At 39.3% G+C, this 26,855-nt stretch overlaps 1 protein-coding gene across 1 annotated transcript in view; it reads right to left on the minus strand.

The window, feature by feature from the left end:
- The window catches only part of LOC121368150 (ataxin-7-like), a 41,595-nt gene that overhangs the window by 9,209 nt on the left and 5,531 nt on the right, over positions 1-26,855 (minus strand). The window contains exons 3-10 of the mRNA XM_041492752.1: positions 25,392-25,496; positions 22,655-23,305; positions 19,194-19,276; positions 18,087-18,385; positions 16,100-16,253; positions 15,321-15,442; positions 7,999-8,929; positions 5,271-5,331 (exon numbers count right to left, since the gene is read on the minus strand). Of these exons, the coding sequence (XP_041348686.1) occupies positions 5,271-5,331; positions 7,999-8,929; positions 15,321-15,442; positions 16,100-16,253; positions 18,087-18,385; positions 19,194-19,276; positions 22,655-23,305; positions 25,392-25,496 (2,406 nt within the window). The remainder of the gene's footprint in view (positions 1-5,270; positions 5,332-7,998; positions 8,930-15,320; positions 15,443-16,099; positions 16,254-18,086; positions 18,386-19,193; positions 19,277-22,654; positions 23,306-25,391; positions 25,497-26,855) is intronic.

Raw genomic sequence — 26,855 nt, forward strand, 5'->3', positions numbered from 1 at the left:
ACGAGGACGGCTTGTATTCAACAGAGTCTGTGCAGCAACAACCGGACCCAGATGATGGAACCCCTCAACGTCTTCTGTGGAGACATCCCTCAGATAATAGTTGGCGAAGATGGAGTCCGTAGCCCAGAACCAACCAGTGATAATGTGCTGAATGGGTGTGTTGCAGTGCAGGGACATCGTGGCAGCCAAGGCACGGAGTTCATGCGGATTAGAAGCAGACGGAGCAGGTAAACCCTCCTTCTGATAGGCGGTCAGGATAGAAGACCGGATCCAGGTGGCCACCGTGTTCTTGGTAAGGTCCCTCAACCGACTCTGGTTACAGGAAAGGAAAAGTCTTTTGCGATGTTGTCGAAAAGATCTGGTCCTCTCGATGTACTGGTGCAGGGCTCTGACAGGGCACAACGCCAAGTCCTCAACGTCCGCCGGACCAACGATAGAGGAGAGGGCCTGCACAACATACGAACGAGGCGCTTGGTCTGGTAACTGATTCTTTGCAACAAAGTTCATGAGTAACCCCAAGTTGACTGCACGCCGATCTTGGTGAAAACGTACCAAGTCTACATCAAGAGCATGGAGTTCTGAGACACGGGCAGCCGTGGCAAAACCGAGTAAAAACACCGTCTTCCGCATCAAGTCTTGCAGGGAAGAGGATTCGATCGGCTCATAAGGTGCGGTCGATAACGCTCGTAACACCAGATTCAGGTCCCATCTTGGTGGCCGAAACCGGTGTACTTGATCATCAAGGCGAAACCCTTTGATCATCTTATGGATCTCAGGAATACCCGATAACTTCGTTCCAGTAGCGACATCACGAACAGTAGCGATGACCGAAACGTACCCAGCAATGGTAGACCCCTTTAATCGTAAAGTGGTCCGCAGATACAGCCAAAAAAACCCAGCAAGACGAAGTATCTGGATCGTCTGAGGTTTGAGGTTTTGCCGGACACACCCTCGGTGAAAGCAAAGCCATCTGACGTTGTAAGCCACAGTAGTAGATGATCTGTGCGCTTTCAAAATGGCCGCCGTAGACTGTGAAGAAAAACCTTTCTTTCTCAAACTCTTGGCGATAAAGTCCACGCGTGCAGTTGGAACAACTGCGGACGTGGATGGTATAGTCTTGACGTGGGATGCAGCAACAGATGATCCCAGTCTGGCAGCGGTAAAGGATGTGGATCGGCAAGACGTATTAGATCTGGATACCACATCCTGGATGGCCACATTGGAGCAATGAGTAACAGGCGACAATGGTACAGCTGAAACCTCTGAAGCACCCTTGGAAGGAGGATTCGTGGAGGAAAAGCGTACGCGTCCATCTGTTCCCAGCTGATGGCCAAGGCGTCGAGATCCAGAGCTTCGGGATCCAGCACCGGAGACACGTAAACCCTCAGCTGATGGTTGAATCGTGTGGCGAAGAGATCGATGTTTGGTGTCCAAAGTCTGTCGCACACCCATCGAAACGCTTCGGGATGGAGCATCCATTCCGTCGGCTGTGGAGACGACGGCCGAGACAGTGTGTCGACTAGTACATTGGAAACCCCTGGAATATGGCGAGCCCGAAGTTGCAACGGAATCTCGTCAACCAGCTTGTAGAGACGATAAGTCAACTGCAGCAGACTGCTGGAGTGGGTTCCGCCCTGACGGTTGATATAAGCCACCGCGGTAGTACTGTCTGTGGCTACCATGAGAGAGGCGCCTGACAGCATCTCTCGCCAATGAAAGATGACGTAACTGACAACATCTCCAACAGGTTGATGTGTAGAGCGGCTTCATCTGGAAACCACAGCCACCAACAGGGACTGGACTGCAAGGCGACTGGTAACCGGATCAGCAAATCTGCGTTATTGTACTGAATGCATGGATTCAGAAACAAACTGGATACCGCGACCTCTAAGCATAAAATGTTGCGCCGACGTCAAAAAATTACTCTTGCAATGATACTTCATGAAACAGTAATAGAGTGATTCAGGAATCAAGACATCGGAAACAGCGACCCCGTGATACAGGCAAGAGCCAAGACAGCGTAGCAACTCGCTACGCTACATGCCCGATATACCTGGAAGTGAAGCAACGCAAAACAGCAACCGGCTAAAATCCACGGCCGTCACACCACCCGGTGCGAAACAGCAGCAGAGACCATCTAGACAGCATCGGTCACGAACTCTGGCGGTAACAACAGTAAACGTCAGTGAGTTGATAAGCCGCAATGAACCATAGGAAAACGGTGACGGTAAAACCCCCGTACCACGTGATGGCAACTGGATAACTTCCGGAACCAGCGGAAGTAGCGACTGTCTTGCATCGCCACCGGATATAGAGAACGATCTGCCGAATGTCGCTGAACCTTCCTCGAACAAGAGAATATCGGTGCACGGGATCTCAACACAAGTGACCGGACCAGTAGACTTTCTTCGTCACCAACCCGGAACGCTTGTAACGTCGACCCCTTCACGGCAAAGAGCCGTATGTAGACCACAGGTCTGCCAAGATTACCGGCTTGTGCTGAAAGTCAAGAATGGATCGCTTCAGGCAAGTCGGTTGACGATAGTGTGCAATCGTAGTGCACATCGACGTCACGGAAGATATAAGGTAGACCAACATCAAAGTCGACGGCTAGAACAAGGCATATCCTCTGGCATCCTGCACATGAGGAGTTATGGTCGCCATGTACAACATGTACGCTGAACTGAAGCCATCGACAGGACGTGCCAATCTGTAAGTTCTAGGAAGACGTCTGGTCCCGCCGGAAACAGCGTCATCCAAGGCCGGCGTCACACCGTTGAAGGATAGGTTGAAGACGGGATACGTTCGTTGTGACGAATGGGGAACGGCACAAACGAAGTCTACTCAAGTAAACCGACATCGGATCAGTCCTCAAACGGAAACCTTCTAGAATGGTGCGAGTGGACTGTGAAGTGACGAAAGCATATACACCGCAGCGAGACAAACAGTCACAGCCATGTGGGTCACTGCGTCCGGATCTTCTATAACGGAAGGTGCCGACGCATCATCTGGAAAATCGGTCAGTAACCTGGCACAGGCACTTCGATCCAATGTACTGGCTGCATCGGAAACACGGACCGTGGACGGTCCCGTCAGGAGCCGGTGTAACCCTGAACGCCGAATCAGCTGCCGACTGGTGTGGACGGTACGATGTACACGGACCGGCAGGAGCCGGTGGAACCCTGGACACTGCACCACTTCGATCGATCACGGGACGACGGTACCGAACGGTGAGCCGATGACGCAATTTTCCAATTCGTTACAGGGCTCCGTCTGCTTGCTGGAACAACGATACGCACGGGCCAGTTACTGGTAGCCGTGTAAACCGACGGGGGCCTGTGGCAGCCAACGATCGAATGCCGATATCTGCCGGTGGAACCTCCGTGGCGATCATCGAACCCGGACCCTTCTTGGCTGAAACCGGTGGATGGGCCAGCGGCGGTAGCATATCAGATATGACAGCCAGACAATCCCTCAGTGACAAGTGGTCCGCCGCATCCAGATCTTCCAGCACCGCATGAACCGATACATCATCAGAAAGTCACGTAGCACCCGTGAACAGGCCAGTCGCTCTGGTCATGGCCCGATGGAGATACCGGAGAACCGGACCGTGGGCGGTCCCGTGTGGATACCAAGGAACGGATGACCACATCGTCGTTGGATGTGGCAAGGACGGCAACATGTCGTAGACAGCCGCCAAGCAATCCCTCATAGTCATATGGTCCGTAGAGTCGGGCTCTTCAATGACAGATGCCGCAGGCGCTTCATCACCAAAGTCTCGTAGAACTCGAGCACAGGCCAATCGATGTACCGTAATGGAAGCCGCTGGTTAAACCGGACCGTGGATGGTCCCGTCTAGCCCTCGGAGGCCTTGGAAGCCACATCAACTGAAGGTTGGCGCTGACGATCTGTGGAACCGTAGGGAGCCATACAGGTCATGTGGAACGGCTACGGTCCCGGCTCCGATGCGCCGAAGGGGACTTCCCCGCCGAAGATCGGTGAGCCTTGGAATCCGTGGAGCGTCTATCTGAATGAGCCGGCTTCTTAGAGGGCTGCGTAGAGACCGCAGGCCTGTCATCCGAAGTCTTAAGTAACGGTGGAGCTGAAGAAGCCGCACCCCCTGAAGAGGGGACTGGAACCGGACCTGACCCCGAACTCGCCGATTTAGGTAAGGTCGCCATTGACGCCATTGTTTCTTCCAGCATGGTCGGTAGAATTGAACGTAATTCTTCCGCCACGGAGTCAGCAATCGAAGGCGAAGATTCCACCTTCTTGGTCCTCGAAGATTCCACCTTCTTGGTCCTCGCTGACACCACCTTCAGGTAAGCCGCGAACTCGACATCAGACAAGCCCGCACAAAGGTCGCATCTAGAAGTGAGGCCACACGAACACGACAACCTGGGTCGCCGCCGGCTAACTTCTTGCAGCGTAACACGCTCGAACTAGTCGCCTGAACATTATCAGATATGATAATAGTAATTTTTCAATCTGTGAAAAGAAAGAAAAACCAACCATAACACAAATACAAAGCCGGTAAATAAAGACGCCATTTTGCAAATGGCGTCCGACACGACAACCGGCGATATAACAACATTTCATGTAATTAACACTTGGCAAGTCAAGCGAAATACGCGAAAGACATATGAAAGCTAACGAAAGCTAACGAAAATTAAGGTGAAAAACATTTCACCCAAACACAAAGCCAGTCAACACAGACGCCATTTTGCAAATGGCGTCCGACACGACAACCGGCAATATAAACAACATTTCATGTAATTAAACGCTTGGAAGTCAAGTGAAATACGCGAAAAGAACATACGAAAGCTAATGAAAACGAAGGTGAAAAACATTTCACCCAAACACTAATACAAAACCAAAGGTCTTATAAAAGTTGACTCCAAACAGAGCCAAGCAAAAGGACGTCCAGACCCTTTAGCGAAGAGAAAAAGAAGGAAGTTACAGTCATGTGACCGGAACTAGAGAGCAGTATGCAGTAGAAGAATTTAGGCCATCCCATTGGCTGTTGGGATGTTCGGACCAGACCACTTGCGTGGGGGGGAGGTGCACTTGTTTGAGGACAGGTAATGTCTATAGAAATACACTGTGGGTAGTTTTCTATGTTTTAATTATCATACTGGAGCTTTACAATAAAATTTATGTTATAAATATAATATGAATTGCAATGGCTAGTAAGATTTGAACATCGGCTTTAATCAATAGAACTTTCAGATCTGTGGTTGTGTTAAAACTGTCAAGACATCTCTACTCACCTGAAGATGAAGAGACGACTCCGTTATGAAGAGATGAGGACACTTGAGGACAGACAGAGTCCTGAAGTTAAAAATTACAAATATTAATTGAACTTCCTTCACAACTAAGATTTACATTTACTTTTGATTCAAACATGCTTAGTATATGTTCATTCACTTTTTACGGGAAATGCTGTCCCCAGTCTCAAACCCAACACTGTACTGTATATAAAAACAACAGTAAATGAGTAAAATTAAAAACAGATCATACCGGAATGGTTTTATAATACCTCAGCACATTTCATATATTATGACTACTGTTAACTGGTGTGTGTGTGTGTGTGTGTGTGTGTGTGTGTGTGTGTGTGTGTGTGTGTGTATGTGTGTGTGTGTGTGTGTGTACACACACATAGCTCTAGCACTCGCCGAATTTGTCAATTGCTATTTTAGGAACAATTGGCGAATTTTATTTTAATTTGGCAAACAAATTTCAAGCAATAATGGGTATTTTGTTGGAAAATAACTATGGTTTTAAATTTTTATAGATAATTTGGCAAAATCTTTTGTTTATCCAGAGCTAGCCCTGTAAATTTCATGCCATAACCAGTAATAATATTTCATTTTATAGTTATTTTCGTACTTATATCCAATTAAGGTTCAAACATGCTGTCCTGGGTTCACACCTCAACTATCTGGATTGTCTATTCAATACAGTGGGTTAGTGATTAGTTGATAACTAGTGGTAAGTGAGAGAAACAAAGAAAAAATGTTTTACTTAACGACGCACTCAACACATTTTATTTACGGTTATATGGCGTCAGACATATATATGGTTAAGGACCATACAGATTTTGAGAGAGGAAATCCGCTGTCGCCACTTCATGAGCTACTCTTTTTGATTAGCAGCAAGGGATCTTTTATATGCACCATCCCACGGACAGGGTATTACATACCATGGCCTTTGATATACCAGTCATGGTGCACTGGCTGGAACGAGAAATAGTGTGATGGGGCCACCGACGGGGATCGACTCACACCGACTGCACATCGAGCGAGTGCTGTACCACTGGGCTACATCCTGCCCCTGGTAAGTGAGAGAGACATTTAGATCTATTGTATTTTCACAATTTCAGGAGAGAGGGGAAATGTTTTTAACATAACTTAAAAGATTCGCTATAAAGTAAATGACCTCTCTGGTAAGTAAGCAGGGCAGATGAGACGAGGAATGGACTTAAATATTTTATCTGAAATGATTTTAACTTGTTTGTAATAGTCTGTATTGATATACATCAAATGCTTGAATTACTCGGACATACCAACGTTTGTTTTGTTTAATGACACAAATAAAGCAGACTGATTTATTATTAATAATCACATTGATTTATTAATCATCGACTTGGAAACCTGCTACATTTGTCCATTTGTAGCAAGGGATCTTTTGCACCATCCCACAGACAGAATAGCACATACCATGGCCTATGATATACTAGTCGTGGTGCACTGGCTGGGGAAAAAAAGCCCTGCCAAAGTTAACAAATATTCCCATTGGTTCCTCTACAGGTTTTCACATACATGCACCCTTCCAGTGCCCCATTAAACACTTACATGTGCAGAGCTATTCAATACAAGTTAATGAAGGAATATTATGGATGAAAGAATAAAATAACTCAATTGACAATTATCCATTAGTTCTTTATCACTGTAACATTGCTGCAACAGATGTCAGTAATTATTTTTTAAATACTAATAATACTAACTGCAGTCTTCGCCATGAGTAAAATCAAGGCGAGCTGAAGATGACTCTCCTGAAATTGTGCTAGGTGAGCAATCTATTGATGTGTCAAATAAAATGTATTAAATATTTTAGTGAGAGGCGATCAGTTTGCCACTCTCCTAAAACCTTCCAGGCGAGTGTGGAGGGGAGCGGGAGTGATCACTCGCCTTTCCTGGCGTAGACTGAACTGAACTGTCAAAACATTTTTAATTTTCATCACAATGTACTTATCCATCTAGAGCTCAGACACTTTTCAGTGATTAAAAAAAAGGTCAATGAAAAATTATCAATAATATACTGAGGGACAGAAATAAGGGATCATATGACCACTAACAGCAAAGAACAGCAAAGAATGACTGCAACCGAAACCCTCATCCAATAGTGTCAGAAAGTTAACAGTGTTACTGGCAGTCAATTTCAAATTTCAATCCTACATTACATATTTGTAACTGATACAGACATTATAACTTATGGTATGACACTAATAGTAAAGCACTAATAGTGAAATAAATTTGGTCTACGACACCAAGTGTTTCCTTATTTTTTTTTCCCAGTATATAAAACACCCTTTGCAATTACTGGCTTTTGAATAATTCTTTTTTTAAATATAAACAAGCATTTTTCAAGTTAAATTATCAATAGTTTACTAGATTTACACATTTTCTTTTTCTTAAACAAAAACTTTTAATGTTCAATAACTTTTTTTTTAGTACAAACTACAATTCTACAACATATACATTGTTCAGTGTATCAAAGTAGGAGGTTGCTTTAAAAAGAAATATATATATATGTGTGTGTGTGTAACCTAATTTCAACTAAATAGAATCAACATGCAACTTAATTTTAACTATGTAACAAGTTACCTAAGAACCTAACAAAGGGCATTCCTTGTGGTCTTTGTGCAACAAAATACTTTTCAAACTTGTCAGTATGGGCATCCCTATGGAATGTTATAAGCAATCAGGTAATACTTACTGTTCTGAACATAGGACTTGGTGTGGATGATGGGCTAGCTTGGGGCGGAGCGATGGTCGCGTTACCTAGCGACACGATCGTACTCCCGCCACTCGTGGACAATGAAACTGGACCTGTTAGCACGTGCCCTTGCAATGAATTGTCTACGAGGACCGCGTTCTGAGGAACTATCACACTATTGCCCTGCAGTGTCTTGTACGTGTCTATGCTACTCGTTGAAAGTTTGGCAGTAGTAGGACTATGCTTGCTGTTTGCACCAACAATCCGACTTCGCTTAGCACTCTTGTCATCAGCGGAACTCACCCTCCCGACAAGCTGGGCCTGTGCGGCGAAGTCGGCGAGTTGAGCGGTGGTGATGTTCATCACCTGCCCGTTGATCATGGACGGGTCGATGCCAGTCAACACGAGGTTGAAGTCTTTGATGATATTATTTTTGGGCACTTGTATTTGCTTATTCGAAGTCAGCGTTGCATTGATATGGCCGAGAGCTGCGCCTCCAAAGTTCGGAATGGCAATGGCAGTAATGGGACTGTTTGTGTTGGTGATGGTGGCGATGTTGCCGAAAATGTTCGACAACTGAGAAGCCGAGGCCACCGTCGTGTTGTGACTCGTCACGTTCACCACACCCTGCCCACTTCCACTACGCTTTCGCTTCACGGGGTTCACACCCCCACACACTGAAGACATGTTCGTTGACCCAGGACTCTTTGAGCCGAGAGTAGCTTTGGGCGATTTGTTGCCAGAACAAGCCGAAGTAGATGTCTTTGATTTGGGTTTCATGGCAACAATCTTGTGTGAGGAATTGACGACACCACTGTTGAGATTGGTGTACGTCACACCACTTGTGTCCATCAAATTGAAATCGTAAGGATCTTTGGAGTTCGTTGCAATGTGAGGCTCCTTGGGAAGTTTCGATTCCACACACAATTTTCTGAAATGAGAGTGAAAAAAACCCCTATTCAGATAGTAAAACTCAAACAAACAACATACCGTATTTGACCAGAAATAAGCCCAGGGGGCCAAGACAACTCACTGTAAGCTTAGCATGGGGTGGGCTTATTCCCAGACAAGGGGCCAGTTTTGTTGAAAAAAACCCCCAAAAACCCTAATAATTAAAATAAATAATAATTAAATGAACTAGGAAGAAAACGAAAAACGTCCAGTAGCACATCTATTAATTAGTGTTCCATTTGTTTTTATTAAATAATAATTGTTTATTAATTAAATTGTTTTTTTTACTAGTATCTAATTATCAGAAACACACCTTCTATGTTACAATTACTTACCAGTGCTGTTTATTTACATTCAAAATTTAATGCTGAGAAGACTTAAAACAACAAACTCAATAGCGTATACACATGTTTTTGACTGGCAGCCAGCTTACACTACAAAGAATTGTCAATCTAGGCCACTGTTCTTAGCCAATCAGAATAAGGTATTTGCCTAATTAGCATTAACTGCGGACCCAGTGTGGTGGTAAAAATAGACATTGGTTTTAGTTCAGACTTGGGTTTGGGTACTCACAGAAATACTGCAGGCATGAGATTGAAAACAATGTTACACACTGTTACTGTTAGACTACTAAATCTCACTAGTGGTAAAATATTGTGTTACCTTTGTGTTTAATTATCTGCAGGAGGTATGACCTTTTAAATGAACTTTGAGCAAACTTGCAGTTTTGTGTTATTTATAAGGTGACGAAGTTGGGAGTGGGCTTATTTACGAATGAGGGCCTAATTTCTTAAATACTATCAAAATGGAGGGGAGCTTAGACATGGGCTAATTTCCGGTCAAATACGGTAATATTTTTTTAAAATTATCATCAATGTAATAATCACTAAAGAAAATGTATTTCTGAAACACATTTGAAATTCAAATGTGATAATAATTACCAGGGCCCGTGCTTATAAAACTTTTAGATTCCAGACTCAATTGGTATGGCATTAGTGTCTCAGACTATAATAGAGTCTCGAGTCTAGACTCTAAAAGTTTTATAAATACCAGGCCAGGTATTACACTGAAGTAAGAAAATGAATCTGAACTTCATAAAAGCATGCCAGTCTTGGGACAAAGGCAATTCTGGAGATGAACCTCTAAATCCAACTAAATCACAAAGATGATTATGGAAAGTTATTCACAATAATTAAAATAAGAACAAATAATTTTAAATGTACAAAAAATTATTCAGGTATCCTCAGTTCATCGAGTCACAAGATACAAGACCATATCCCTTTAAATCAGTTCTTTTAGGGCTTATAAAAGAATCATTTTCAAATATATCTCGGAGTCTGTACAAGATCAGAGTTCAATAAATGTGCTAGCCCAACACCGAAGCTAATGTTTTAAAGTAGGGCTAGTACAAAGCAGTATTACAAATCTATTATCCACCATCAAAATGGTCCATCCATTTGTTCAGTTATTAGCAATACATTACACTCATTGCTAGCAATAGTGCAATGCAAACATCTATTGAAAACTTTGACATCTAAATCAAAATACCTTTTTCAAATCTAGAATAGTTTTGATTTACAATGCATACACCACTTCTATCCACAATGTTTGAACAACTGTGGAACGTACATATTAGAAATCCTATTGTGGAACATGATGCCCAATACAGAATATGAGAAAAACCATTCTCTTTTAATAAACGTTTTACACGACCACTACACATGGTGCATAACAACCACCCCCAATCACATCTTAAAGTAAAGATAATAGCAAACCCCTATCCTCATCTTAAAGTCAGATTATAACAAACCCCGACCCTCATCTTAAAGTCAAGATTATAACAAACCCCTACACCCATCTTAAAGTCAGATTATAACAATCCCCTACCCCCATCTTAAAGTCAGATTATAGCAAACCCCTACCCCCATCTTAAAGTCAGATTATAACAAACCCCTACCCCCATCTTAAAGTCAGATTATAACAAACCCCTACCCCCATCTTAAAGTCAGATTATAACAAACCCCTACCCCCATCTTAAAGTCAGATTATAACAAACCCCGACCCTCATCTTAAAGTCAAGATTATAACAAACCCCTACACCCATCTTAAAGTCAGATTATAACAATCCCCTACCCCCATCTTAAAGTCAGATTATAGCAAACCCCTACCCCCATCTTAAAGTCAGATTATAACAAACCCCTACCCCCATCTTAAAGTCAGATTATAACAAACCCCTACCCCCATCTTAAAGTCAGATTATACCAAACCCCTACCCCCATCTTAAAGTCAGATTATAACAAACCCCTACCCCCATCTTAAAGTCAGATTATAACAAAACAAATCCTACCCCCATCTTAAAGTCAAGATTATAACAAACCCCTACCCTCACCTTAAAGTCAAGATTATAACAAACCCCTACCCCATCTTAAAGTCAGATTATAACAAACCCCTACCCCCATCTTAAAGTCAAGATTATAACAAACCCCTACCCCCATCTTAAAGTCAAGATTATAGCAAACCCCTACCCCCATCTTAAAGTCAGATTATAGCAAACCCCTACCCCCATCTTAAAGTCAAGATTATAGCAAACCCCTACCCCCATCTTAAAGTCAGATTATAACAAACCCCTACCCCCATCTTAAAGTCAGATTATAACAAACCCCTACCCCCATCTTAAAGTCAGATTATAACAAACCCCTACCCCCATCTTAAAGTCAAGATTATAGCAAACCCCTACCCCCATCTTAAAGTCAAGATTATACCCCTACCCCCATCTTAAACAGATTATACCTACCCCCCCCATCTTAAAGTCAAGATTATAGCAAACCCCTACCCCCATCTTAAAGTCAGATTATAACAAACCCCTACCCCCATCTTAAAGTCAAGATTATAGCAAACCCCTACCCTCATCTTAAAGTTAAGATTATAACAAACCCCGACCCCCATCTTAAAGTCAAGATTATAGCAAACCCTTACCCCCATCTTAAAGTCAGATTATAGCAAACCCCTACCCCCATCTTAAAGTCAGATTATAACAAACCCCTACCCCCATCTTAAAGTTAAGATTATAGCAAACCCTTACCCTCATCTTAAAGTCAGATTATAACAAACCCCTACCCCCATCTTAAAGTCAGATTATAGCAAACCCCTACCCCCATCTTAAAGTCAGATTATACCAAACCCCTACCCCCATCTTAAAGTCAGATTATAACAACCCTTACCCTCATCTTAAAGTCGATTATAACAAACCCCTACCCCCATCTTAAAGTTAAGATTATAGCAAACCCTTACCCTCATCTTAAAGTCAGATTATAACAAACCCCGACCCTCATCTTAAAGTCAAGATTATAGCAAACCCCTACCCCCATCTTAAAGTCAAGATTATAGCAAACCCCTACCCCCATCTTAAAGTCAAGATTATAGCAAACCCTTACCCTCATCTTAAAGTCAAGATTATAGCAAACCCCGACCCTCATCTTAAAGTCAAGATTATAGCAAACCCCTACCCCCATTTTAAAGTCAGATTATAACAAACCCCTACCCCCATCTTAAAGTCAAGATTATAGCAAACCCCCATCCCCTATAACCCCCATCTTAAAGTCAGATTATAACAAACCCCTACCCCCATCTTAAAGTCAAGATTATAGCAAACCCTTACCCCCATCTTAAAGTCAGATTATAGCAAACCCCTACCCCCATCTTAAAGTCAGATTATAACAAACCCCTACCCCCATCTTAAAGTTAAGATTATAGCAAACCCTTACCCTCATCTTAAAGTCAGATTATAACAAACCCCTACCCCCATCTTAAAGTCAGATTATAGCAAACCCCTACCCCCATCTTAAAGTCAGATTATACCAAACCCCTACCCCCATCTTAAAGTCAGATTATAACAAACCCTTACCCTCATCTTAAAGTCGATTATAACAAACCCCTACCCCCATCTTAAAGTTAAGATTATAGCAAACCCTTACCCTCATCTTAAAGTCAGATTATAACAAACCCCGACCCTCATCTTAAAGTCAAGATTATAGCAAACCCCTACCCCCATCTTAAAGTCAAGATTATAGCAAACCCCTACCCCCATCTTAAAGTCAAGATTATAGCAAACCCTTACCCTCATCTTAAAGTCAAGATTATAGCAAACCCCGACCCTCATCTTAAAGTCAAGATTATAGCAAACCCCTACCCCCATTTTAAAGTCAGATTATAACAAACCCCTACCCCCATCTTAAAGTCAAGATTATAGCAAACCCCTACCCCCATCTTAAAGTCAGATTATAACAAACCCCTACCCCCATCTTAAAGTCAGATTATAACAAATCCCTACCCCCATCTTAAAGTCAAGATTATAGCAAACCCCTACCCCCATCTTAAAGTCAGATTATAACAAACCCCTACCCCCATCTTAAAGTCGATTATAACAAACCCCTACCCCCATCTTAAAGTCAAGATTATAGCAAACCCCTACCCCCATCTTAAAGTCAGATTATAACAAACCCCTACCCCCATCTTAAAGTCAGATTATAACAAACCCCGACCCTCATCTTAAAGTCAAGATTATAACAAACCCCTACCCTCATCTTAAAGTCAAGATTATAACAAACCCCTACCCCCATCTTAAAGTCAAGATTATAGCAAACCCCTACCCCCATCTTAAAGTTAAGATTATAGCAAGATACCCTCATCTTAAAGTCAATTATACCAAACCCCTACCCTCATCTTAAAGTCAAGATTATAACAAACCCCGACCCTCATCTTAAAGTCAGATTATAACAAACCCCTACCCTCATCTTAAAGTCAAGATTATAACAAACCCCGACCCTCATCTTAAAGTCAGATTATACCAAACCCCTACCCTCATCTTAAAGTCAGATTATAACAAACCCCGACCCCCATCTTAAAGTCAGATTATAACAAACCCCTACCCCCATCTTAAAGTAAGATTATAGCAAACCCTTACCCTCATCTTAAAGTCAGATTATAACAAACCCCTACTCCCATCTTAAAGTCAAGATTATAACAAACCCCGACCCCCATCTTAAAGTCAGATTATAACAAACCCCTACCCCCATCTTAAAGTCAAGATTATAGCAAACCCCTACCCCCATCTTAAAGTCAAGATTATAGCAAACCCCTACCCTCATCTTAAAGTCAAGATTATAACAAACCCCTACCCTCATCTTAAAGTCAGATTATAACAAACCCCGACCCCCATCTTAAAGTCAGATTATAACAAACCCCTACCCCCATCTTAAAGTCAAGATTATAGCAAACCCCTACCCCCATCTTAAAGTAAGATTATAGCAAACCCCTACCCTCATCTTAAAGTCAAGATTATAGCAAACCCCTACCCCCATCTTAAAAAGATTATCAAGACCCCCATCTTAAAGTAGATTATAACAAACCCCTACCCCCATCTTAAAGTCAAGATTATAACAAACCCCTACCCCCATCTTAAAGTCAAGATTATAGCAAACCCCTACCCTCATCTTAAAGTCAAGATTATAGCAAACCCCGACCCTCATCTTAAAGTCAGATTATAACAAACCCCTACCCCCATCTTAAAGTCAAGATTATAGCAAACCCCTACCCCCATCTTAAAGTCAGATTATAACAAACCCCTACCCCCATCTTAAAGTCAGATTATAACAAACCCCTACCCCCATCTTAAAGTCAAGATTATAGCAAACCCCTACCCCCATCTTAAAGTCTTAAAGTCAAGATTATAACAAACCCCTACCCCCATCTTAAAGTCAAGATTATAACAAACCCCTACCCCCATCTTAAAGTCAAGATTATAACAAACCCCTACCCCCATCTTAAAGTCAGATTATAACAAACCCCTACCCCCATCTTAAAGTCAGATTATAACAAACCCCTACCCCCATCTTAAAGTCAGATTATAACAAACCCCTACCCCCATCTTAAAGTCAGATTATAACAAACCCCGACCCCCATCTTAAAGTCAGATTATAACAAACCCCGACCCTCATCTTAAAGTCAGATTATACCAAACCCCGACCCTCATCTTAAGTCAGATTATACCAAACCCCGACCCTCATCTTAAAGTCAAGATTATAACAAACCCCGACCCTCATCTTAAAGTCAAGATTATAACAAACCCTGACCCTCATCTTAAAGTCAAGATTATAACAAACCCCTACCCCCATCTTAAAGTCAGATTATAACAAACCCCTACCCCCATCTTAAAGTCAGATTATACCAAACCCCGACCCTCATCTTAAAGTCAGATTATAACAAACCCCGACCCTCATCTTAAAGTCAGATTATACCAAACCCCTATCCACATCTTGAAATCAAGTTACAGTAAATACTTTTTAAAAATGTTTCTTCAATATCAAACTCACTTGTGAGCAGGAGGGTGCAAATGACGTTCAAGCGCACTGCGAAATGCAGCACGCATGTAATCAACTTTTCTCGAGAACGCAAAACAGCCACTGCCATTGTTCCGTGCATTAAATCGACACATCTGAAAGATATAAAAACAAACATTGTGCTTAAATTATTCAATTAAACTTGTAACATAATTTTTTAACAAGTAAGTAATGCTTTTTGAAAACATTGGATTACAGCATGACCAGATTAATATAGGACTGACAAAATATACTATAAGTGATAAAAATTACATTGAATAAAAAATCCGAAAACTTTTGCAGATCTTGAAAAGTAGGTGTCTGTGGTGAGCTTCATCAAAGTAAAGAAAAAAGAAAGAAAGAAATGTTTTATTTAACGACACACTCAACACATTGTATTTAAGGTTATATGGCATCAGACATATTATGGTTAAGGACCACACATATACTGAGAAAGGAAACCCGCTGTCGCCACTTCATGGGCTACTCTTTTCAATTGGCAGCAAGGGATCTTTTATATGCACCATCCCACAGACAGATTAGCACATACCACGGCCTTTGATATACCAGTCGTGATGCACTGGCTGGAAAGAGAAATAGCTCAATGGGTCGGTCTACTGACTGAGTTAGATCCCTCCCCATCACCTTTGACAAGGACAGAAACAGTTTTAAGCTACAATCCAGTTTCCAGAACATTCTGGAGAATTTTCACCTCTGCTAAGACACAATTCCTATGGACATATTGCTATGTATGATACGACCCAATGACTTACTGCTGCAGGTTGTGGGTGATATGGAAAGTATGTGACATCAGCCATTTCTTCGGCATCAGCTTCAAAATCAACTGAAACACGTGCCGATGCATCCTGGGATGGACCTTCCTCTTCCTTGATAACAGAATGAGGATATATGCCACTTGAGGTAAGTCTAAAGAATACAAAACAGTAGAAAATGAGAAATTATCTCTGATTACATTATTTGAAGTGGCTATAATAGATTGTAATTATTCAATCTATCTCTTTATTTTCAATATTATATTCAACAATATTCTTTGGAATTCAAACTGTAATTAGCTTAGCCTACATTTGTTTCAAGGATATTTAATTTGATATTTATTATTTCTAATATTTTACTTTTCTTAGTCCATGCTGGAGAAAATATTAATACATAGATACACAAGTAGAACTGATTTCTGTCTCCAATCTAACGACACATCAACCAAATATATTTGTCTTTTTTTCTCTTTTTTTTTTTTTTACCAAAATGTTAATTGAGGTGAAATTATCTATTTGTGGAAAAGAGAGTAATTAAACAGCAATTTGTTTACCATTATTTTCAGGATATAATATTTCATAATATAGTGAAATCCACTTAACTGCACAGCCCCAGTGCACATAAAATTTATGCTAATAACCAGTCTAGCTACTAATCCGTTGCAGACCTATTCTTAGTTTGAATGTTGTAAGAATAAATTAATTTTGTTACAAACCTCCAGTAATATATCTGTGTTACAAATTCTGTTTTATCAGATATGCAGGCTTAGAAGATCAGTTGATTATGCAATATAATTTTTGTAGTTTTAATGGTAAATATTTCTGCGTTGCAATACGATAAGCAAATAATCAATTTATTCTATAAACTGATATGTTATTAAGAGGATTCCACTGTATACACTTTATTAACTAAAAGTCTATATCTGCATTTTCATAATTTTCTAAAGGTATTTATCACACACTTTTTTTTCATGATTTTCTGCAAACAACATTTAATAATATTACATTTTGATACAAATTGCCAGTTTCTTCTTTTATTAATTTAAATGGCAAAAAAACATCCACATTATTAGCCATTTCAATTTTATTCAACTTCTTATGACCCAGCTAAAAATATCTTGACGTTCCAGGTCTGGATACCCGTTCCACGATTCTTGTAGTTTGGTTAATTGTAGTGACTTAGCGCGAGTTTTACGGCTAGCACATGTAAACTTTACAGCCATTCCACAAAGCAACCTTACAGTAGTCGTGTCTCTTTAATGATTAAGATCTTCTTTGTGAAGAAATGCAAATTCAATGGTATCGGACAGAGGGTAAAACGGGTATGACATCATAAATATTAACATTTTGACAAAATTAATTACTCTTATCATTACTGTATAACCCGAACCCTAAACTTAACCTCCCATATCCCATTGACTGTGGTTGCTTTCAATTCCATAGTGCCATACCCAGAAATTTCTTTCTGACAGAAACACTGACAAAGTAACTTTATCAGTTTATTTGCTAAGCAATAATTGCCAAATGCATAAGACATGAGTTATCTCCCATATTTTTGTTTGAAAGTCGTATGGCCTAGGTTTTTCATCAAACGCAGTTTTATAAAAGGTATTAAGTGTATATTAGATCCATTTTTACACAAAAAGTTTGTATCCTTATTAGAAAATCATCATCTCACTGCCACTTCACATCTACGTTAGTGGCTTGGGACTGCCTTATACCAAATGTACACTTTCACCGCAATTTACAACGAAAGTAAGCTACGCTGCTTCATGGAACAGACTGGCGCTCATAGAAAAAGAATTAAGGTCGCGATGGTAGGTATTTATGGCGATAGTAGTGCTAAGATCACTACATGGTACGGGGCCCTAGAAAATAACATCTCAAAATTCCTCGACTTTCCAGCGATTCTACCATCCGCATGCTTTAAAAAACCCACAGACAACAAAAATTATCTTGCTTTTTTTCTTTCTAACCCTTTAAATACCTTTGGAATACTGTATTCTGTGGCTTGATTTTAGGTTTGATATTTTTCTGTGGAGATGTGGAAGGAAAAGATGCGGAGAGAGAAGACCCATCTTTCAGGTGAGTATTGGAATCGTTATGACTTGATTTGTTGGTGCTGCCGTGACCGCCTCCGCCTGGACCTGTGCCCGACGAAGACTTGGCTTGTTGTTCAGCCTTGGCCTTTAAAAGAGCTTCTTTTGCTGCCCGGTGCTCCTTCAGTAGTTCATCAAATGTCTTACTTCGACACTTCACTGCTCTCCTCAAAGACAAGGCATGGGTCTACATGAAATAAAACACAAATAAGTTTTAAATAAAACAAACTCAAATTGAACATGTTTCAATAAAAGTTAAGTGGAAAATATTTTTCGGTACCAATGTCTTCCTTATTTAGTTTATTTTATTTTATTTACTTTATGCCTAAAGAAATAAAGCATATATACAATGAAAAAATATATAGACTTGTAGCAGGGTTTCAACGTAAGAATTTATCACCCACAGCTTTTTTTTTTTAAATTGCCGTGGGTAAAACAGCACACCGATGGCAATTTTGAGCCTGCCTATGGCAAAAAAAATTTAAGTTACATTTGCAGCAAATAAATATGACATAAATGTTATTTGGTTGCATGTACACATATTTCACTGTACAAATATCAAATAATTGAAGATAATCTACACCATTTTGCTGTTATTGATGAGTTTTATCGATGTCAGTAATATTTTTATCTAACAACGTCAATTGTTGTTGGCGTCGTCGTTAACTTTGAGCCCTGTTGTAGCATTTAAACAAATTAAAAAGCATTAATTTTCATATTCCACTAAACAGTAGAGCAGCTAATTGAAAGATGGGTAATTGAAAGATGGGAGTGTGCCGTAAAAGCTAGGCACCGCTTATCACTAAGTGAGCAGTTAAGAGTGTGCACTAAATGTCGTCAAAGGCGGCAGTACTGACATCCTGAGTGTGGAATACACAATAAACATTGTGATGAGATGTTAATAAAAACTAATATTCTTAAAAAATTAAACTAAGTCTATGTGGCAATATAATCATTAGACATTTAAACTCAGTTTTGTTAAGAGTTATGCATACCTTGCAAGTGAGTGACCTTGTGCATTGTTTATTAATATCAGCAATCCAGCAGCCACAATGTTTATCTGGATCAAATTCTCGATCTGCAATTGCAAGAAACTTTGTTTAGATGATAATAAACAAATTAAAATTTAAATATTGTTCAACGATAAACAAATACAGTCGAACTTGGTCTAACGGTCACCTGCCTATAACGGCCACTATAAATTCCCCCCAATGTATTTCCTTTTTTATTTGACCTGTACATAAAGGTCACCTGTCCATAATGGCCAGCGGCCACTATTTTTTACCCAAAATCACAGGTTGAACCTGCTATAACGGTCACAAGATGATCGTCGTGAAGACGTTTTTTTTTTTTTTTTTTTTAATCCTGGTTATGTCTTTACTTTTAGAATCATCTTAAAAATTATAAATTAAATGTGTTCATTTGGCCATGTCTGTAGCTTTGGGTTTATTTTCCGTCAATGTAAAGTTCCACTGTAATTCTCTAATCGTAATTGAAAAACAAACGGACCCTCGGTAACTTCTGTGACACTGAAGAGTAGACGACTTCCCATTGGCTGTACATAATGTAATCTGTATGTATGATCACTCTATTCATTCTCAAGAAACAAAACAAATGAAGTGTTAAGTTAGGTGTCTGATTGTTTCTAGCTAGAGATGATTGGTAAATAAACATGAATTGCTGAAGGCGGCGGTCAGTAAAGATGCCCCATGTTAGGATTATTTAATGACTCATGATCTTATTCAGCTGTAATCAACGGTCATACTCCACTGAGGTGATATGAAACAAACACATGAGTTAAACATGTCACATGGGTAATAACCTTCAATTAAACAAAATATATTCTGAAAGTCAATGTCAGTGTTTGCGAAATGTATTAACGAATACGTCTGCATGCAAAATGCCACCGACAAATCGTACTGCTTTAATGTTAGAACAGAGAATCGACGTTATCAACAAATCTGAGAAAGGCAATTTAAGTGCGCGAAAGATTGCCGATCATTTTGGTGTAGGGCGTTCTCAAATTAATTCAATTTTAAAAAGAAAAGCTGATGTTCTGGCCGATTTTGACACTAATATTTCAGCCGAAAGAAAAAGGCAGAAGAAAGCAACAGTCAATGATGACATAAACAAGCTAGTGTGGGACTGGTTTAAAAATGCGACATCTAGAAGGATAAATTTGAGTGGGCCGTTGATTAAAGAGAAAACACTTAAATTTGCCGAAGATTTGGGTGTTACGTCATTCAAGGCGTCAAATGGGTGGATGGACTCGTTTAAACACTGACATAACATTGTTATGGGCACTATGAGTGGTGAGAGAGGTGATGTCAATAACGCTACTATTATTGACTGGAAGGCAAAGCTTCCGACCGTGTGCGAGGGATACACACCACAGGACATCTTCAACATGGATGAGACAGACCTTTTCTACAGAGATACAACAAAGAGCACGTTCAAAGTTAAAGGAGAGAAATGTGCCGGTGGGAAGTGATCCAAAGAGAGACTGACCATTGCGTTGTGTGCCAGTATGACAGGGGAGAAGCTTCCGCTCTTGTAATAGGGAAATGTAAAAAGCCATGTTGTTTTAAGAAAATAACGCCCAAGGCTCTACCTGTGATATACACAAGTAACCAAAAGGCTTGGATGAACAGTGCTTTGTTTCAGTGGTGGATAGAAAAATTCAACCGAAAAATGAGACATCAGAGTAGAAAAGTGCTCCTGTTTGTTGATAATGCGCCTTCCCACCCAACAGTAGAACTTTCTAATGTTAAACTTGCTTTTCTTCCTCCCAATACAACTTCCAAATCCCAGCCAATGGACCAAGGAAGCATTCAGACCATGAAACTCAAATACAGCAAGCGTCAACTGCAGCATGTTATTTCTGCCATGGAACAAGATGAAAGCAAATGTGGCACACAGTTGTTAAAAGATATTAACATCCTCCAGGCCATTTATTGGATTCACAGTTCCTGGAAAGAAGTGGAATCTTCAACAATTAAAAGGTGTTTTGAAAGGTGTGGATTTCAGTCTGTCGAAGAGAATACATCAAACAGAGACAACAGCGATGAGGACGACGGTGACGACGATGTACCCCTGTCCATCATAGCCAAGTCAAAGGAATTGTTTAGGTTACCATTACATGAAGTTGCTGACTGTGATACACACGTCAAGACGTGTGACGAGCCTGTTGTAGATTGGGCTAGACCTGCATCGGTTCTTTTGAAAGAAATGGATAGCAATGAATCGGGCCAAAGTGATGATAGTGACGAAAATGATGATGGGAGTGATGAAGGCGAGATTGAAAGTAGGAAACAAAAGGTGTGTTCAATAACAGAAGCGGAAAAGTATGTGAGTTACTTGAGAGAGTTTGTTCTATTTCATGGCAGGTGTGACATTCTAAGCGCTACCATGGATATAGAAGAACATGTGTCTTCAATGTGAGTGGAATGCTATGGGAAACAATCCAAAATTGGTGACTTCTTTAAAAAGTGAATAAACAAAATAGGTGTGTTATTTGTGTACTATCATTGTATTGTGTTGTATTGACATGGACAGTCTCATGTAATAAAAAAAAACCTTATTTATAACACGTGTATCTTCTTTTTTTATGACAGTTGTGATATGTTTTAATATATGTGTTCTAATTTTGAACCTGTATATAAGGGTCACCTCTAAATAATGGCCACTTTTGTCAAGTCCTTTGGGTGACCGTTATATACAGGTTTGACTGTAATGAGGAACAAAGTGTGCTGATAAAAAATGCAGGGCTATACTTGTCATTACAATCAAGGAAAAAACAAAAATGTATTTAGCCAACATTTCTCCCCACAAATTACTGAGTTTTAAATAATTTTTCAAATGGGCCAAAATGAGTGAAATTGAATAAAGCAAAATGTTTAGTTTGATCCTTGGAAAATAATTTTTTTGGAATGGAAACATTGTTAGGAGCTTGATCAGAGTCCAGGGACCTAATTCACAAAGGTCTCTTAGGCTCTGCTAGACAACAAAGCATCCTCTTTGCAAGTCTTTTACCATTGCACTGCGAGATCGCAAAGTTGCGAGAGTGTAGTGAATTAGGCCCCAGATATTTATCCAGGCATATGATTGTGTTGATCCGAACACAGGCCCCTTCCCTAAAGGAAGTGGCAATGAAAATTCCCAATTTCTATGTTAAAAATTCTCAATATATATACATATTTCATTAAGTATGTCTGTTCTAATAAATTTAACAGTGTTGTACTGCATCATTAAGTGGCCTAAAAAAAAATCCCAAGTATGATTTACATGAGCTAATTTTCCAAATCCCATCAGACATGGGACACTGTGAAAAAAATCCTGGATAAATCACTGGAAAAAGTGTTGTGAAAAAGTAACTTTAACAAAAAATTGTCATCAAAGAGCACTGAAATAATTTACACATTAAAGAAAATGTTCCAAGAGATTGCTGAAATCTCACCTTTACATGGGAGAAACTTGCGTTCTTTAGGCGATTTCTTATTACTACCACTGCTTCCAGCATTAACGCTGGATGATTGGGAAGAAACCACCGACGTTGACAAAACTGCAGACGATGTTTGTGCCGACAACACAGATGGTGTAACACTGCTGAGAGTTTTCGTCAGTGTAGTAGTTGTTACCGTTGTGGTAGTGAATGTCAGCGTAACAGTCGGCTTGGGTGGGGTAGATACTGGCACGGTAGGACATGACATTGCAGCATTCAAGTGTACAGAACCATTATCCGTTTTGACACTTCCGTTTGTGAGAGATGACTTCTTGCCAGAATCATGATTCACCGAAAGTGTCTTTTTCACATTTACTGATGAATCCGATATTCGCTCAACTTTAACAACTGGCAACGTGTTGGTTTTCTTGAAATTATTTGGCTTTCCACTGTCCGAATGTGACTTGTTTATATGTGACTGGATTGAAGGAGGAGGCAGTTTGAGACTGGCTTTTGTAGGTGGCATGGGGTGAGTGGATAGACTAGCATTGTGTGTGCTATCTTTGGTTGCAGAAACTGACGATGGTGACTTGGAAGGTACATGAGACTGAGAGGTGGATGTATGGCACTTTGCACCCTTCAGGTTTTTATGTCCATGATGATGTTCTGAAAAAGATCAACGAAACACATTAAAGGTAATGTAACAGACCTCACCAAAAACAATTTGAAGTGAATGATTTAAATTATAGGAAGCCATTTACAATATTATCATACTAATATAATAAAATGCAGATGCTAATGCAGGGCTAGCTCTGGCACTTGCCAAATTCACCAATTGTGAATTTTTAAAGCAGTTGGTGAATTTTATTTTAATTTGGTGAAATAATTTCATGTAATAATTGATTTCTGTAATTTTTAAAGTTTAATACTAATAGACAACTTGGCGAAATATTTTGCTCACCCAAAGCTAGCTCTGTACTGGGGAGCTAAAAATTACTGTCCTTAAACGAGTCTCAGGGGAGTGATGGGCAGCGAGGATGATAATTCCCCTTAAATGGCAAGGTCCAATGTAATAAACTGTATCAGAAAGGAAGATTTTTATATAAGGCCATTTTTCATGTACACAGTTTTTGAAGTGGTTCAGGCTCTGCTACTACAAACCATAATGTTCATTAGAAGCCATATAATCAATTTTTGTACATGTTCCTTTTTGCCATCTGCATTGTATACATGAAAAACAGCAACAACAACAAACAACAACACATACACACAAAAAAATAAAAAATAATCAATAAATGGCAAGAAAAAATATGGATATTAAAAACGGTGTTCAATATATTATGATCAATTTTCTTCAAAATATGACCAAAACTTACAAACTGTCATTTTTACTTTATTGTTACCAAAGAGAAGATTAAAATGGCTTCTTTTGTCACTCTATTTAATTAAATGTAATTATTTCAGGGATGACTACACGACAGATTGGTGCTAGATGGTTTCCAGAGATGAGAGTTGTTAGGATCAATCCCACAAGGAGAACACTTATGTTATTTCCCCTTTCACTTAGTGCTTCACAATTCAACACTAGTATGTGCTATCACGTCTGGTAAAAAGCATATAAATCCTTGTGGTTTGTCTTTTTATTCAGAAGCATAATTAAAATATCTAACAACCATTCATTAAACCTTCCTTCATTAATTATAAGGACTGATAGTAAGAAAGAAAAAAAAGAAGCCTATTACCCACCTCTCTTTTTTAAATCACAAGTTTGTAACAGACAGACATAATAAATTATCCCACATTAAACTGCAGGTCACATTCAATTAATTAAACCAGTTGTGCTGTTAAAAGTTGTCGACCCTAGTTTCAGCCCATGAAAATGGACACCAAGTAACTCTAGTCTGTGATGTTGAAAACGGCAAAATACCCCTCGAAAACAAACTAGAGCGTGTCTCTATAACTTACTTTTCAAAGGTATGTGTGTTTTTAAATTATGGAAAAAGCATTTCTCTATTACAAACACCTATTATATGAGGATAACCAAAAACACTCCGGATGTACGGAAATGGATAATGCAAACAATGAAATATAAGTAATGTCTGATTTCAGTTATCAAAAACGGATCCAATAGTGAAAAAATATGCACTAGTGATTAAGTATTAGGGTCTGTCACTTTAATAATGACAATAATACATGACAAAACAGACATATGACAGGCAAGCATATTTCCACAACTTTCTCCAAGTGATCTATATAACTTTTAGGCATGACACGTTGGTCACAAATTTATTTTGAATTTGTTTGCTAAGTGTTTAGTAAACAATGATACTTACAATTGTCAGACACTGAATTTAAGAAATTGTTTTTAGGATTCCATCTCTTAATTTATCACTTCCATCCCATAATCTGAAATTCGGTCGAGCATGAAATGCTCATAAATTATCAGCCTGATTGTGAATGTTTTATCTTGACAAGAAAAAAATGCACACTGAATTTACTCCAGCAATAACTGCTTTTACTAGAATTTATCTGTGAAACTTGGCTTGAGGCCCTGGCACTGGCTCTGGAAACACAAAATATGGAACTTTCATTTTAACTTCTCAGACACTTTCTTTACCTATCATTAAAATAAAAATGTAAAACATTTTGCATTAAAATGTTTTTGTCTCTCTTAGAAATTGTATCAAAGTCACACCAGATGGGTGATAAAACACTGCATAATGTATTTAAAACAATGTAAATAATCATTTACCCATATGTCTTCTGAAGGCTTGAGGTTTGATCACTTGATTGCACTTCTCACAAACAACCAAATAAAACTCATCTTGAGATGGACATATACCAAACAAAGACATATCTGTAAGAAAAAGAAAGAAAGGACCATGACCAAAATAATACATTCAAAATGCACACAATGCATACAAAACAATTTTTTTATAAATAAATCAGGGCTTTAGATTTCAGGTCTTTTTAGTGTAGTAATGTTAATGATAGCTGGTAAAGTGTTGTACATATTCAAAAATGCATTTCCAGTTACTTGAATCTAATTACAGCTTAACATTCCATTGATTTTGAGGTTAGCATGTTTGTAAGTACTTAATTTGGGCTTGCTTATTTTGGGCATACCCTTTATTGCCTCAGTTTTGGTGTGATCTAAAGCCTTAAAATTAAATGAACGTGCTTTACTTTCATAGCATCAACATTTTCTTATCTATTCATGTCATTAAAAATATGACTGGTTAATTACACATTACAACGTAAAATATGTCATGTTTTCCTTCTAACTTTTAAAACTGAAAGACAACTTTTGTTTCAAATTGTTTTTGTAATGAAGTGGTTTAACATGCATAACATGCTTGAAAAGTTCAAAAACTTTTATTGCAGATAATCATCAACATAGTTTAAATAATTGATGACTGGATGTTTAGTAATACCCTCATCATATCTTGCACAGTTCGAGGTAAACAATGACTGGATGTTTTATCATATCCAATAAAGTTTACAATGAAATTTGCAGATTATTTTTAAAGATGAATCTTTTAATGCTACCGTCTACAAATAAAATGTTTTAAAATGCTTTCACAGTTCTAAATCTTTTATACATATATGATAATATCTGATTAATTAACCTTGTTAGTTTTTTGAAGAATTTACACCTAAACAAAAAGTTTATTTTGTTTTATCACAACACTAGATCACATTGATTAATTAATCATCGGCCATTGGATGTCAAACATTTGGTACTTTGACATGTAGTCATCTGAGAAAACTCGCTAAATGTTTTTATTAGCAGCATGGGATCTTTTATATTTCCCACAGACAGGAAAACACATACCAAGGCCTTTGACCAGTTGTGGTGAAATGGTTGGAAAAAACCCAAAACCAATTGAATGGATCCACCAAGGTGAGCAAACCTATATTCAAACTGATAGTTCTTGGGTAACACCTCCATCTGTTTATGTGTGGCACATGTAGGAGTTTGGAATTAAAACTGCTTGAACTTAAGAATTTATCTCCTACAGCAAATTTTAAAAGAACAGCCATGGATTAAACAGCCCACTGACGGCAATTTTAAGCCTGCGTATGGTAATTTTTGTTAAAGGGACATTTGCAGCAAATAAACATGACTAAAAGTTTATTTTGCTGAATGTAGACATATTTCATATGTGCAAATGTTAAATATTGGCAGATAATGTATACCATTGTTACTCTCTAC

Source organism: Gigantopelta aegis, chromosome 3, assembly GCF_016097555.1.
Source record: "Gigantopelta aegis isolate Gae_Host chromosome 3, Gae_host_genome, whole genome shotgun sequence".
NCBI lineage: Eukaryota > Metazoa > Mollusca > Gastropoda > Neomphalida > Peltospiridae > Gigantopelta > Gigantopelta aegis.